This window comes from Streptopelia decaocto (assembly GCF_964273445.1).
Source record: "Streptopelia decaocto genome assembly, chromosome: 3".
Classification (NCBI taxonomy): domain Eukaryota; kingdom Metazoa; phylum Chordata; class Aves; order Columbiformes; family Columbidae; genus Streptopelia; species Streptopelia decaocto.
The window spans coordinates 97,982,071-97,998,156 of NC_138656.1; the positions used below are offsets into that span (position 1 = coordinate 97,982,071).

Below are 16,086 nucleotides of genomic sequence, written 5' to 3' on the forward strand. Positions count from 1 at the left end.
GGGTGGGATTTGTCCTGCAAGGACAGAATATAGGAGCCATAGAGCCTTTCTTATTTTTCTTCTTTCTTTGTTTTTCTTTGTTTTTCTTTTTTTATTTTTTCTTTTTTTTCCTTTTTTCTTTTTTCCTTTTTTTTCTTTATGGTTTTTTTTTCCTTTTCTTTCTCTTTTTTCCTTTATCTTTTATATTTTTCTTTTTTTCCTTTCCTTTCTTTTGTCTTTTTTCTTTCTTTTTTGTTTTTTTTTCTTTTTTCTTCTTCTTTAATTTTTTCATTTTTAATTTCTGTTTTCATTTTTCTTTTTTCTTTTTCCTTTTTCATTTTTTCTTTTTCCTTTTATTCAGAAGAATGTTTTTAGAGCAACACTTCTTCCTTCTTACTTCTTTACTGAAATAGCATAAAGTATAAGTATTTAGAAGTCCACACTGCACTAATATTAGTATTTTCAGTTGAAGTGTAGTCACTTTTCATATTTCAAGTACTACCAATGCATCTTTCTCCCTCTTTATCCCTATGTGTGGGTAGTTTCCAAGGCTGATAGTTTTCATTTGAGCACTGACTGCTTCTGTAACTTGTATTAGAAGCTTACCAGCCTTTAAGCTCCAACACATCCCATGCATAATATCCCTTTTAATCTTCCATTTTGTTTGGTGAAACTGGACTCATCACTCCTGATCTTTAAAGAGGAAGAACACCCATTGTACGGTACAGAAGTAGATACTCAAGGAAAATAAGATCTTCCCGTCTAACATCACTTTTATTTTACAAATTCTAAGTTGCCACAGGTTTGAAATTTTGATGTTTGCTTTTCCCTTTGAAAAGTATGAAAAAAAACAATGCTTATGTGTGTACATACACACAAGAAGACATACATCTAAAATATATATTCCTAGGCTTCAGCATGTTGAAAATACTATGGCCGCTATTGGTTAACTGTTTTTCTGTAATGTCATTTCTATAACAAATTATTATGATTGGGCTAAAAAAAAAAAGTATATACTAAATTAGTCTAAGCAGTTATATTGCCTAATGATGGTTCTTTTTGCACATTTATGCTTTGAGATACTACCATTATCTAATTTTAATGCATTTAATATGTGCTAAATTGATTTTCTCTGATGCCAGTTCTTAATTAGGATGTCATGTATTGCTAATTTAAGAGGTTGAAAGAAGTCCAAAGATATGGTGTCAGCAAAGCTTATAGTCTAAAAATCATCTTGCTTGTATGACGTGACCAATTTTCCATAAAACCACGTTAATTGGTGTTATATTTTCATCTTTTAACCCTTTAGAAATAGACTCCTCTGTTTTGTGTTCCATTACTTTGCTTAGGGTTAGTGTTGGCTTTACAATCCTAGAAGAACCCCGGTCAATTTGCTTGCACTTTTAATATATTGGTAGCACATAGATTCTTTTCTAAACAAGTGCCATGTCTTCCCTGACAGGTCTTAAGATCATGTTAGGCAAAGATGTTCCAGGATATTCTGTTGCAAAGGAAGATAAAGAATGTCATGTTCCCAGTTTGAGGGGACAAATTATATACACATATATTTGCATTTGGGTCCTCTTTTCTCCAGATTTTGAGACAGTTATTACATGTGATCTTGTCCAGTAAGTTCTTAACTCCCTTGTCCTCCATAGGTTCTTGAAGATAATTTCTAGCAGTTCATAGACTATTTCAGTTTAAGTACTTAACTGTGAATTTAATTAGGCCTAGGCCCTGTTCCCTTAGATATGTCTAAATTTTCCAAATAATCATTAACATGTTCTCTTTGTATCCTGCTCTTAGTTTATTAAAACTTTTGTTATCTATCTATTACTTATTTTTTTTTAATGGAAAAGTGAAGAAGGTGTTCTTCATTATCCTTTCCTGGTAGCTATTTTTCTTTCTCTTACATTTAATCACTTTCCACATAGTCTCTTATTGTCTTTTGTCTCATTCCGTGGTGCACCTTTTCACAAGATTCAATTTAATGTTATTCTGATAATTTCTGAGACAGCTGCACTTGCTTTTTACTGTACTTCCTGTTTTCCACCATAACAGGCTAATTTGCATTCCACAGGGTATCTTTGGGCTGACTTTTGTCCAGGGTGTTGCTCAGCCTTTCGTATAGACAGGCTGTACTCTTTCTGCTAGTAAAGAAACATGAACTCTGCAATTTGAGCAATATGTTATTCCTTATTACAAAACATTAGAATAAAAATTTACAGTGAGACTGAAAGCCCATTGCATGTTGATACTACAAAATAAAGAATGTTTAAGGAAAAAATGGTGAAGTACACAGTGATAAATGGAGAGGCAGAAATAATGCCAGAGTACTTTCCTTGTTTCCAGTGATATTCCTTGTTTTGGCTTTCCTTGTTTCCAGTTCAAATACTTCCTCTTTGTCTCTCAATTACATTTTCTTCCATATATTTGTCTAATCACTTCTTGAATAGATATATATTTCACTTCCCCAAAAAAGAGACTTATGGACTTTTTAATTGTCCTCAGTTTCTCAGAAACAGTAACTTTGATCTTTTGTTTTCTTTCCCTACTTCTGGTGTCCTTATTTGTATGAAAGAACAGAACTACATGTAGTATTCAACATGCAAATGAAATAGGTTTTTGCATTATCTCAGAATATTATGTAAAATTAATTGTAAACAAAACAACATTTTTCTGCATTCTCTAATGGAATATTAAAGTACATAGTAAATATTACAATTAAAGAACATACTAGTTGAAAAGGTTTGATATAATTTTCTTCTCAAATAGTTGTATTACTTTCAAGGTTTTTAATATTATATTATATGATACAATATGTTATTATTACCAAGAAGCGATCCATATGCTATAAAAAGTTTCCATGTTGGTTTTCCATTTATCTGATTCTAAGGCCATGTTTGTTCGATTGTTTGTTTTAATATTGACAGAAATGCAATAAGGCAGAAGCAAAAAAAATAAATTCTACTGAATATGTCCTGTGGCCTTTCTGATAACATCAAGGACAACAAATTTCAGAGTAATTGTGAGACATGGCTTAGAATGCTGCTGGGAGCTGTATGACCTGTGAAGGAGGCCTTCTTGTTTTATAGTTGGAGACTGATAGTAAATTGTACTATAAAATTTATTTGAAAAAAATTACTGGAACAATGATAAAATTGTGATCATCTATAAAATTAGCATATAAGGCCACCCTGTTTTTAGCTTCAGGCCAACCTCTTTTTAGCTTTAATAGACACTTTTACAGTCCAATTACATGCTAAATGAATTTTTTTTTCTATTAGATTTGGTTTCTCATTTTAACTTTCATTAGTTGTTCCCACATTCCTTTGCAGAAATCATATCTATAATTTCGTTCCTTTACCTTATGTCATTTCCTGTGATCTATTCTTTTTGTATAAGGGTTTATCTTTGTATAATGATTTCTCCATTTGTTTTTAAATTCCCATAATTTTCCCGCATCTTATTGAAATTATTAATGATTATTAATTATTAATAAAACAAAGATTATACATGCATTTCAAAGAAGGCTGAACTGTTTACTAATGAAAACAGTAGCATTTTGTCCTTCCTTTGGTATTTGTACTGCCAGGTCTTTGTCTATTTTTAAAACAGTATTACCTATGGAACAGAAGGGATCTCCAATAATGTCTGGTTCCTTATTCTAAACCAAAACTATTGCCATATAAATTTAAAAGTTCATGTGTAATTTTGCAACTGGTTAACTTTTATAGATGACTATGGTTTCCACTGAAGCAAGAAAAAGCATTGTTCAGAGGAATACAGTATTGTTTTGAGATGCCCAGTTGAATTTCCTTCTCCATCTTAAGTTCGTTGTGCAAATCTTTTAAAACAGTAATCTATAAACCTGTTCAGAAGTGGTAGAATTCTTGCTGATTCTGCTTTCTATTTTTCTTATGGTGCAGACTTAGAGAGCCATGTTCTCTGTTCCTGCCATTGAAGAAGTATTTATGGTTTTAAATATTTACTGTGTAAGTGAATAGTGGCATTAAAGCCACAATGGCTTGAAGACAGGGATGAACAAGTATATAGATAGAATGAATGTCTCCTTGACCCATTTTGGAATTTGTCCTTTTATAACTCATCTGCCTAACAAAAATTAACAGAGATAAATTAGTTAACAGAGATATTTGCTTTATGTCACATTGCAGTTGCAGACTTTTTCTGTGTATATGTTAATTCCCTTTCATTAAGTAGGTTTTTAATGTCGCAGTCTGGGACTGAAATTTGAATTCTGATAGTGAGAGGGAAGATACAGAGTCATAATGTGCTACTGGTCCAAATAGGTTCTACTATTGAAATTTTATGGCATACAATACTTTATGGCATACAATAAATAGTATAAGAGTTGGAATAGTTAAACCACAGCATTTGTCATGTGACAGTTTCTTCTATATACCATGTTTTTTCTGTCTCTTTTCTAAATTTAAGGCAGTGTTCTGTAAGCTTCAGATTCCACTGTGTCAGGTATCATGACTGTTAACACAGGGACGTATGAGGAATAAGAGGAAATAAACTAAATGATCAATTTTCATATATTTAATGCATGAATTTATGAGGCCTGTCATTTAAGAGTTCAGATGGTAAGCTGAAAAGGTCCTGTCTGACATGGAAATAGGCTTCCAAGCTATTTTGTTTGGTTTGGTTTGGGTTTTTTTCATAAATGTTTACCTGTGTCATCTTTCAGCTTCTCTTGACCCATCCTGACTACAAGAAAGATGGTGATTATGAAATACTGACAAAATCATTATTTCAGGTTTTAGCAGTATTGACTTTAACTTTCGGACAGACCTTGAACTACTGAAGTTTACTTTTCTATCTCGTCTTTGAAACAATGGATTGTTATGTACCCTACATGTGTTTAAAACACTTATTCAATTTAAATATTATTTATACATCTGAATTATGAAAGTGTGAGGATTTTAGTAATGCTCTGCTGGTAAAAGTTATATTTAATTATTTGATGATGATTCACTACTCAGCTAAACTAGAATATTTGATAGTGTGAATGAAACCATAGTGGCATTAATAATTTCCTTTTAACTCTGTATTTGTAAGGGGAAAAAAAAGTAAATTAATACCATGACTAATAAATTCAAGCCTGCTTAATGATATAATCTATGAAGTATTTTATAATAAATTTAAGATACCTGGGTCAAAGTAATATAAACCTTTTCATCAAAAAGACTTGAATTGCAATGTGACACCTTTCAAGAAGTAGTCATAATGCTTACTTAGATGCTTAATATCACTTTAGAATTGCTGTATTTATTCCTTTGAAAGAAAACATGGCAACAGAAAAGTCTTTGATTACATTCAGAGGGATGTGATCTTCTTGTCAGAAATCTAATCTTGTCATTCTCCCAACATTAAAGAGAGAGTATACCCTGAAACTCAGTAAATATTTCTAGTTTACAAACAAGATGAAAAGTCACTTTCCCCAGGCTACTGAGAGTACATGAAAGCCATAAACTGTTGAATAAGATCAATGTTAGTATTTTTGGTAACCACAGAAGCTGATGTTCAAATTTGAGCTTGAGAGCTTATTTGCAAACTTCATGAAGTTCACACAGCTCTAAGCACTCAGATCAAAAGAAGTCGAACATTGAATGAGTACACAGAATAACCCTAAAGGAATAGGATTTTTATTTCCATACTTTAAATAGGTTAGCACAGCTTTTATTTTCATGTTTGTCATTTTAAGAACCATTTCTGTCCCATAGGGTTTCTGTAAAAGCTCAACATATCTCAAATTGACTTGATCAGAAGAATGTTCTCTTTTTAGTAAACAGATACATAGCCTCTTTGCAATTTATGAAGCAGAATAATTGGTGCCTGTGTTGAAGTAATAGGCATAATGCACCTCAACTGAATTTAGACATTTAAAAAATTAGTTCTCTGATAAATCATTGAAAGTTGGACAGGCACCAGAAGAGACAATAAAATAAAATTTTGTGTTAAATCCCAGAGGACAGAAACATTTTTGGAATCATAACATGCCTGTACTACTCTAGATCAAGAGATAAAGTAGTATTCTTTATGTATAAATACGAAACTCTGAATATGGCCTTTTCAGACTTCCATAAGTTTTGCTCTGTCATTAATATCTGTGATGAAAAGCTAGGGATAATGATTTTAAACTAAAAGAGGGTAGATGCAGGCTAGACATAAGGAAGAAATTTTTTACTATGAGGGTGGTGAATCACTGTAACAGGTGGTTCATGCCCCAACCATGGAGACATTCAAGACCAGATTCGATGGGGCTTTGATAAACCTAATCTAGTTGAAGACACCCCTGCTCATGGCAGGGGCAGTGGACTATACAACCTTTAAAGGTCACTTCCAACCCAAACTATTCTATGATTCTGATTCTGTGATTCTGTTAAGAATAGATAGTATTCACTTCCAGGTTTGTGAAGATGTAGATTTCTAGAGCTGGATGGATTTTGTTGAGTTTTTATTTTCAAAATGTAAATAAGATGTCTTCAGAAGTGTTTTATAAATTTGTGACATTTGCTTAATTGTTTTTATGTTGAACAAACAAGCACAAAGCATGAAAGTTAAGATAGAAATAAAGCTGATATATTTCATTTTGACTTTTTTATGTTTGGGTTTTCAATGTAAAATAATTTGATTTAAAAATTCCTCTAATGTACTTTGAGAGAGAACATAATATTCATCATTAAAATATTTTTATGAGACAGATTTTATTAAACTTTATTTCCTGAAGAATAAAAATATTATTAAAAAAAAAAAAAAAGACAGTAAATTGGCTGGTATATTTTTAACTGTTTTTTTCAGCTTTAAAAATTCTGATTATATCTCCACTGCACATAAATCTGGGCATTCTTGGATGAAAGGTGATATATTAAGAAGTGCAAAGTATTCGCTTAGTCTCTAAAGTTCATCATGCATTCTTGCCTTCTTCAGAAAGGGCTTGGTTCTGACTAAAGACATACTGTACTAGTTTTCTTCGAAAAAGGAATTCTCAACCCACCAAAAAGCTTGATTCACATTAATTTGTGTTAAAAATTTTGATTTGCTGATCCATAACTCTCTGCTAGAGCTTAGTGTATCTCCTGAGAGTTAGAAACCATCCTGACCTGTCATCTGCTTCAGTAAATTCATTAATTAAAGATATTTTGGTACTTCCTTTGTAGACCATGCAAAGAAACACTTGTTACAATCTTTTAAGGGATGAATCTTCAGCTGTGACCTTTCAAAACCTTGCAGACAGTTTGCCTCCTCAGGCTCCTGCCTGAAACATTATTGCCCTGATCATCAAGACAAAAGTTTTTTGGAAAAGAGTGTTTATAATAATTCTGAAATGCCGGATCCACTGCTCTCAGTGGAGGTGATGAACTTTTGAAATGTGATTAAAATGTGGGTTCTGATTTTCTGTAGCTCTGCACATTTCAGTGTAAGATGTGGAGCTTTGGATATCCGGGAACACACAGGCTTCTAGCATCTCAATAGGAGCAGGCAGGTGAAACTACATTAAAGCATTTGTAAATACATATAATTTTGAATCTTGACTTATACATAATATTTAAGATATTGCTCTGCTGGTATTTTATTATATTTGTGTATGGGACTTTTTGGAAGATATTTTCATTTATTTGAGACATCCCAACTTTCTGGTAAGACAAATTATTTAAATAATGCAACTAACTCTGGAACTGTTTTGAATTCATAAATAGAATAGTTAATTTTAATTTTATCTTCGAAGTTAAAATTACCAAGAAAAAAAATATGTACCTCTTTTCACCCAGATGAGTAACCCGTTCTTTTATAAAATACGTGGCATACCTTTCTGAATATGCTTGTCAACAGTCACTTCACTACTGCTTTAAGGGTAAAAACATATTGGATTTACTTTACATATAATAATAATGCCATCCTGCATCTTAAAATTTCTATTGGAGTTAGCATGTAAAGATAAATACTTTTGCAGTGATTTAGCATTAGTAGACTTAACAATATTTGACAGCATATATTTTTATGGCATTAAATTATATTAATATTTTATATGATTTAGTGAATGGAATTTTCTTAGTATCCTGAATGTTTCAGATTTTGTACTTCGGATTGAGCTGGGAAACATTTAAATGACAAGAATTTTATCACTACTTTCATTCAAATGAGGTTGACATAATTTTACTAAAGATGTGGAAACACAGTCTATAGAACCAGAAGTGCTTTGTTGTTATTTTTACTGATCAAATGGAAATTAATAGAAAAACTACTTTAAATTTAATGGCAAAGAAATGGAGCCTTCATTTTGGATGAAAAGCCATGCATAGATAATTTGTAAGATGATTCAGCATTTCTGTCACAGGCAATTAATATTTACATGTCGTTTCCCAATATTCTTGTTATTCATTAATTTCAAAATACTTGGGTCTTTTAATTTTCTTAGCTTATACATGTACATTCAATATCTATAAATTAAATAATTTAAATAGCAGATCTCCTAGAGAATATCTAGGAAGTATAATCCAAAATGTTATTCTCTTTTCAGTGTAGCTTAATGCAGCGGGCAAAAAAATGTACCTCTAATTTGAAGTATGAGATGGAGAAATAATTCCTCAGTTTTGTTTTTATTATATTTTAGTGCTTAAATTGAAATTCCTTGACTCTATCAGTAAATTGGATAGTTTTAATCGTATTGTGGATAGCCCTATAAATGTAATTGAAGTTATGACAGTTAAGATTCTTTATTACTAGTACGTCATTACCAGAAAAAAAATTTACACATAGTATGTCTCCATGGTTAGAATGCAGACTATCATCTGCGACTTTGTAATTTTACCTTCAAATATGACGTAATTCAGTGCAGCCATGCAGTTAAACATGAGTATTTTGTTATCTTCAACAGTGCAGGTATGGAAGCTATTAGCTTGTGAATAGACTTTAGATCTTAAGTCATCTTCAAGGTGGATTTACAGCATTTAGCTCTAGTTTACTTTCAGCTGTAAACATTAGTTTTAAGGCATAATGCCAACTATTTCTAATGTACTTCTGATACTGACATATAAATTGCTTGCAAATATATTTCCCTATTGTTGCACTTGATTTTTTTGATATTCAGAAATTGAGAAAGGAGGTTGTGGAGATCCTGGAATTCCATCATATGGAAAGAGGACTGGCAGCAGTTTTCTGCATGGCGACACGCTTACCTTTGAATGTCAAGCAGCTTTTGAACTAGTGGGAGAGAGAACGATTACCTGTCAACAAAACAACCAGTGGTCCGGCAATAAACCCAGCTGTGTTTGTAAGAATTATTATTATTATTTTTCTGTATTATTTTTATGACTTTAGCCTCTTGCTTTTCTTAACATTTGTGACTAGCCAGCAGGAAAACATTTAAAAAGACCTTGAAGACTTTTTCAGTCATATGTGGTTTTTTTCAGTTGGCTCAATGGTAGCTCATTTGTGAGAAGCATTATATAGGACTGTTTTAGAATGTTTGTTCCCCTTGTTTTATATTTAATTGAACCATTTAACATTCTTAATGTAACTGTGTGTTGAATAAGATTCTAAATGAGCAATTCCTAATAGCTTATAAGTGTTTAAAAGGACTCCGTAGCGCGCACACATTGATTCTGGTAGTGCAAAGCAGTCTGCAGATACATAAGAAAAGATTGTATTATAGTGTTTTGTTTTGTTTTCCTGATATCCTAATAAAGCATGAAAATTAATATAAAGGTATATAAAGATACCCAGCATGGAAAAAGGGTAGGTAAGATCGTTGGTCATGGATTTTGTTTTAAAAGATAAAATATGTTTGTAGGTAAGCTTGTAGATGGATTTGAATAGAGGATTTGCTGGTATGTTTTTTAACTTTTCTATTTTTCTTCTTCTTCTATGGTAAAACAGAGTAAATCTTTCTAGTACACAGGTATACGAGGCACTTCAGTCCTCCAGACCACATTACCTTTCCTTGTAAAGTGTCTTATAACCCAGTACTGGATTTTCAAAACAACCTTACTGGTGTGCCGAGTATGTATGTATTTTGCAGCTGTGTTGGTACAGGACTTAACAAACTGAGTAAGCTTTCTCTTGACTGGAAGAAGTCTCTATACGCCCGTGCAATGCTGAAATGTGTCTAAGCACATAAGGCCTGGACACATAGACAGTGTCCAGACAATTTCCTTTGAAGATAGAAGTTGCATTTCTTCACAGTGTTGTATTGCATTGGGTTGATATATTAATTTCTGTTGGTAACAGTGTGAAATATTTTACTTTGCTCCACTGTTTGATGGGCACATGCCCTATAAAAGATAACGGAACCTAAATTTACAACATCTATTTACAAACACTGACTTCAGTTTCATACATTTGAAGAGCTGAGTAATGGTTATCCTTTGTGTTAATTAATGTGCAGTGAGTCTCCTCTTTCTGAATGTACCGTACTTCTCACTAAAGTACCAGCCACAAGCTCTTGCCTTTAAAATCAGTTAGGAACTGTCTTGATGAAAATGGGCCTAAAGGAATTAAAAAGGATGAGAGTTATGAATACTTTTTGTTTAATTGTTTAATAATTTAATCATTTTTGTTTAATTGTTTAATAAGTTTGTACTGTATACTGTCAAGAGTTGTTGATGGAGGCACTTCTAAATTTCTACTATTATTAATGCTTTGTGTACTACAGATAAAACTGGCCTTTGTGCTTGATTTTATGGATCACGAAATACATTTTCACACATATTCCTTTTAGAAAATAACACACATTTCAATATTGAGGTTGCATTTTCGTTTCAGAACAGACCTGCCAATTTTTCCAAATTCTGACACATCAGCCATTACTTTTGCTTTCTTTGGCATTTTCTACGTGCTTCTAATCACATCTTGCAGGCCTTTGTGCACCCACTTAGCCTCACATGGGGAAATAAAAACATGCAAGGCTGACATGTTATATTGGAGAAATGTTCTGACAGTTTAAAACATTTCCAGGTTGCGTGTGTGGTAGTTTTGACATCCAGGCTTCTAAAGAATAAAAAAGAATAAAAATATAAATACAAGCATTTATAATGTTTGTTTATAGTATTTTGAGAATCTATTATTGTTTTCTTTAGTCTCATGTTTCTTCAACTTCACTACACCATCTGGAATTATTCTGTCTCCAAATTACCCTGAGGAGTATGGGAACAATATGAACTGTGTTTGGTTAATTATCTCAGAGCCAGGAAGCAGAATCCATCTGATTTTCAATGACTTTGATGTAGAACCTCAGTTTGACTACCTTACAGTGAAAGATGATGGGATTTCAGATTTACCACCTCTGGGCACTTTTTCTGGCAATGAGGTCCCTTCTCAGTTGGCTAGCAGTGGACACATAGTGAGACTTGAATTTCAGTCGGATCACTCTACAACTGGAAGAGGATTTAATATCACTTACACAAGTAAGAACCTCTGCTTTTTTTTTATACCTAGTCTTAAAATCAAGCTATCTTTCTTCATGATAATGAAAAATATAACATGTTTTTTATAACACAGAAATAAATTGTTATGCCTGTATAATTGCACTGCTTTTATCTGTCTCCCTGATATACACTAGCTTATCTGAATGTTTATCATTTATTTATTTTAATTGTGATAGTGCTGATGAATTCCCTTCATTATTTAAGGGCCTTTCTGGTTGCCACTGAATAAATGCAGAGAATGCAAATAAAGGCTGGATCATTCTAATGAAAGCATTCAGTGCAAGTGATTTATATACTTCTCTTTGGAACCAGCAGGAATAAGTTCACAAAGGTGTTAAGCTTAGGTCCCAAATATGGAGAATATGGATATGTTAACCTGAAAAGCATAGAAGTAAAAAAAGCTACTAGATCATCATTGCAAATAAATAGCTCTGGGAACATGCTTTGCTTTTGCATTTTGTTTCTCAGTTAGACGGTGTGCTCTCTAAGAATATAGACCTATCTTTTTTTTTTTTTTTTTTTTTTTCCTGATACACATAATAGTTAGTCTCTGTGGTTTCTCTAGTGTCTAGAAACGTAGCTGATCTTGTGTAGACATCTTTCCTATAGGAGTGCATGAATTTAAGAATAATTCTTCTCTCCAGCTACCTTTTTTTTAAGAGTTTTAGGAGTGTAATGTCTTTGAGAATGCAATTCTGAAATGTACAAAATTTAGCTGCAACTGGTCAACAAGTTCAGAAGTTGTTAAATGTGGACCTGGCAGTCACATACATATAGAGGGCTACTGAAAGCACAAACATTTCCTGTTTGGGAAATGAGGCTAAAAAATACCTGGCTACAGATAGCCATCTCTTGTTTTGTTTATATGAAAGGGTATCACTAAACAGTACTCTCGGTTGAAAACTCTAACATCATCATCATGTAGAAAACATTATTACATCTACTATGGACTGCTAACTCTCCTAGAAATTGTATTAGTCATTCAAAGATATTACTTTGTCGTGGTTTAACACAAGCTAGCAATATAATCACAATAGCTGCTCACTCACCCCCCTCCCCAATCCCCAAATAAGGGAGAGAATCAAAAAGGAAGGGAGAAACTTGGATTGAGATAAACACAATAAGTATATATAAAGAATAGAAGTAGAATCTAAAATAAAAGATACTCAATGCAATTCGTCATGAACTCCATCTGCACCAAGCAGCCAGTCCCAGGAAACAGCACCATGGTCCCAACAGCCGATCCTGGAGAGAGAAAAGAAAAAAAAAAAAAAAAAAAAAGAAGGCAGAAAGGCCCAGAGGCCTCTGCAAAATGGCAGGATGGCAAAAAGATTGAACTAAACATCCCGAACAGAACTTAACCAGCTCCAACAAAAATAGTGAAGAAAAGAGAACACGAGAGAGAGTGAGACTGTAAGATCCTGACTCTCCTTTAGTATGAGGCATGATGTTAATGGGTTGGAATACTCCTATTGATCAGTCTGGATGTCAGTCAAGCTCTATCCCATTTATGCCCCCCTTCCTTGATTCCTCACATCTGTGGGCAGAGTGCTCAGAATGTCCATGGCTCTCAGACCAGAGCAATTAAAAACATTAACTGTGTCCCAGGGTGTTATCCTCTTGTTCTCGAACTAAGTTCAAATAATGACCATGCTATCTATGAAAAAGAAAGGTTCCTAACTGCATGAAGAAAATTAACTCATTTTCAGTCAAACCAGCACATACTTATATGGAGATTATCTTTTTTAGTTGAAGAAATTATCTTCAAAGGTTATAAAAGAAGTTAGTTGACAATAAAGTCTTCTTTGTCACATCTTGTGCTGTTCCTATCTTGTGTCGATTAAGGTGATCAATTAACAGTGTTTGTTCAGGCCCAAGGTGTCTCTTTGTTAAGTTTAAGTTCAGCCAAAGTGCTAGTACTTCTGGACTTCCTATGTGTTGCAGGGAATAAGTGCTCCACTCTTGTGGTTAAAATCAAATCAGGAACAAAGAAGTTTATTGATTTATTAGTGAAAGATAATCAATAATCAATGAACTGTAGATTCAGGATCAATATCAGCAACTCAACAGATAAACTACAATGTTAGACATTTACAAAATCTTTGAATATAGAATCCCAGAATATCTTGAGTTGGAAGAGACCCGTAAGTATCATCAAGTCCAACTCTCTGCTCCTCACAGGACTACTTAAAACTAAACTAGCATCTTCCAGGCACTCCTTGAACTCTGACAGGCTTGGTGCCATGACCATGCTTAGCTCTTCCTTGTGCTGCCTGGTTTATTTTAGAACATATAAACTTATAAATACTTTTCCACTCTAATCCTTCATCATCCTGCCGTGCCAAGATTTACATACACACCTTTCTCTCACAGAGTGCATGAGTTACAACCCCTTTTCTTTGAAGTGGGTTCCCCTACTTGCACACACCTCCTGAAAGGCAGGGAAGTCCTCTAGCTTTACACGCACCCACACTGCTGCTCTCTGCAACTACTGTCCAAATACTGGTGAGAACACCCCCCATGAAGTCACACATGCACATGGAGGAGTGTGTCCCTGTGGGTTGGACTCTGTGTTGACACTCCACTAGATGAAGCAGACTGCTTTCAGCATCCTACTGGGAGTTTGCTCTGTCTGGCCCAGGCAGTGGCCACAGCTTTTAGCAGTAGCCTCTATTTCTGTCAGGTTAGCTCCAATGTGAAATCACCCTTCTCACTAGGTTAGAAGCAAACAGCTGGATTTTGTCCAGAGGGAAATTTAAGCAAAGTTCTTGTGTATTTAAGCCACACATAACTGAAAAGATTGAGAATTTGAACTATGTGAATGCCATTGAATTTAATGCTGACTTTTATTTAGAAGTTTTCTATTATATACTTTCAATTATATTGTAATCTTGTTACCTATCAAAGGTTATTCCCCCTTATTGTTGTTATTATTTTTATTTTATTATTGTTGTTATTATTACTGTTGTTAATATTATTATGGTTTTTATCAGCCTTTGGTCAGAATGAGTGCCATGATCCAGGCATTCCTATAAATGGGAGGCGTTTTGGAGATAGATTCCTTCTGGGAAGTTCTGTTTCCTTTCACTGTGATGATGGCTTTGTGAAGACCCAAGGCTCTGAATCCATAACCTGTATTATGCAAGATGGAAATGTAGTATGGAGCTCTACAGTCCCCCGTTGTGAAGGTAAGTACACAGTCTTTACTTTGCACCTATAGTTTGAATAATGAAACTGTTTACATTTAGCTTACTCTTTACATTTCACACATAAATAAGGCTGCTTTAGCTGAAGTTATTAATTCATCTTATTTTAATATTCTCCCAGTCAAATAAGACAGAAATAATAGAAACAAAATAGCTTGCTTTTATAGTCTTGTAATAAATTAACCTCCTAAATATCTGGTTACTATTCTTTTCAAGATCTGATTGTCACTATCATTACTCAGTTGTGAGTATATAGCTGTTACAACAGATTTGACTGTAGTATTCTGAAGAACATAATTATCTACCACATGGAAAAGTGAAATTTCTATTTAAAAGTCCTTTTAAAATATTTGCATCTTTAATTTTCTCAGAATGAAAGTATACCTGAATTTCTGTATGTAACGTATTAACCTGCAGTACATTTTTTCCTGAGAAATACAGTGAAAATCAGAGCTATGTATAATATTCATTATATTCTCAAAAAAAAATTTTTTCTTTTCCTACGATCAACTATATTTAGGATTAAATCTCTCTTTTGGGTGAAATACAGCAGTGAGGAAAAAAAAAAAAAAAAAGAAGAAAGAAAAAGTAGTCTGATTCCTTGATGATTAATAGTGATGGGTCCTAAGGCAAGACATATGAAGGTACTTAATAAATAGCTAGAGTGTGTCTGCGAGAAGTATATGTTCAAAAAATTGTATATCTTTTAGTAAAAAATAGATATATAGTCAGACACTCAATTAAATGGTACCTTTTCGAAGAAAATTAGCCAAGCTTTCTAATTGGTGTAGATCTCACACTTCCAATAATTTCAGTGTCATTGTAGTAACTTAAGGATCTGGATCATATAATTTATATGATTTCTGCTATTTAGGAAATTTGCCAACCTAGATTGCATAATACTGCTCATTTCTATGAAAAATTAGAGATACTGAAAAAAATGAAATACGTGGAATAAGTAATGTGTTAAAGTCAGGTGATGATCAACAGCCTTCTTGTTGTTCTTGGTTTTAATATGACAAAATGTAATAAAAAAAACCTCCATGGAATACATTTACTTCTTCATTAACTATATACTTGTTATGTAAATGCCATTTTCCTGGCCAAACCTTTTGCCCCATAGACAATTCAGTCTGTATGTTTCATGTTTTGTGGTTTTTTTTTTTCTCCCATTTTCTTAAGTCTGGAAGAACTTCCCTGAGACAAGTGCAGCTCATGAATGAAATCAAATAAACTCTCTGAGTTCATTTTTCTTTCTTTTGTTAAAAACATTGAATCAAAACCAGGAACATTAATTTACTACTCAAAAATACATGTTACTGTTCATTTCCATATGGCATAATAGGTTTGCTTATCACTACTTAGAGAAACCGAAGAAAAGTGTCTAGATTTCCTGCACTGCAAAATGGAATTTGCTCATAATGATACCACTGACTACTTGAGGGTAATAC

The 16,086-nt window shown here is 33.2% G+C and overlaps 1 protein-coding gene across 1 annotated transcript in view; it reads left to right on the forward strand.

Annotated features, from left to right (window-relative positions):
- Positions 1-16,086, forward strand: part of CSMD1 (CUB and Sushi multiple domains 1) — a gene marked incomplete at both ends in the record, with an annotated part of 1,064,284 nt that overhangs the window by 785,590 nt on the left and 262,608 nt on the right. The window contains 3 exons of the mRNA XM_082048870.1: positions 9,095-9,277; positions 11,082-11,408; positions 14,423-14,617. Coding sequence (XP_081904996.1) covers positions 9,095-9,277; positions 11,082-11,408; positions 14,423-14,617 — 705 coding nt within the window. The remainder of the gene's footprint in view (positions 1-9,094; positions 9,278-11,081; positions 11,409-14,422; positions 14,618-16,086) is intronic.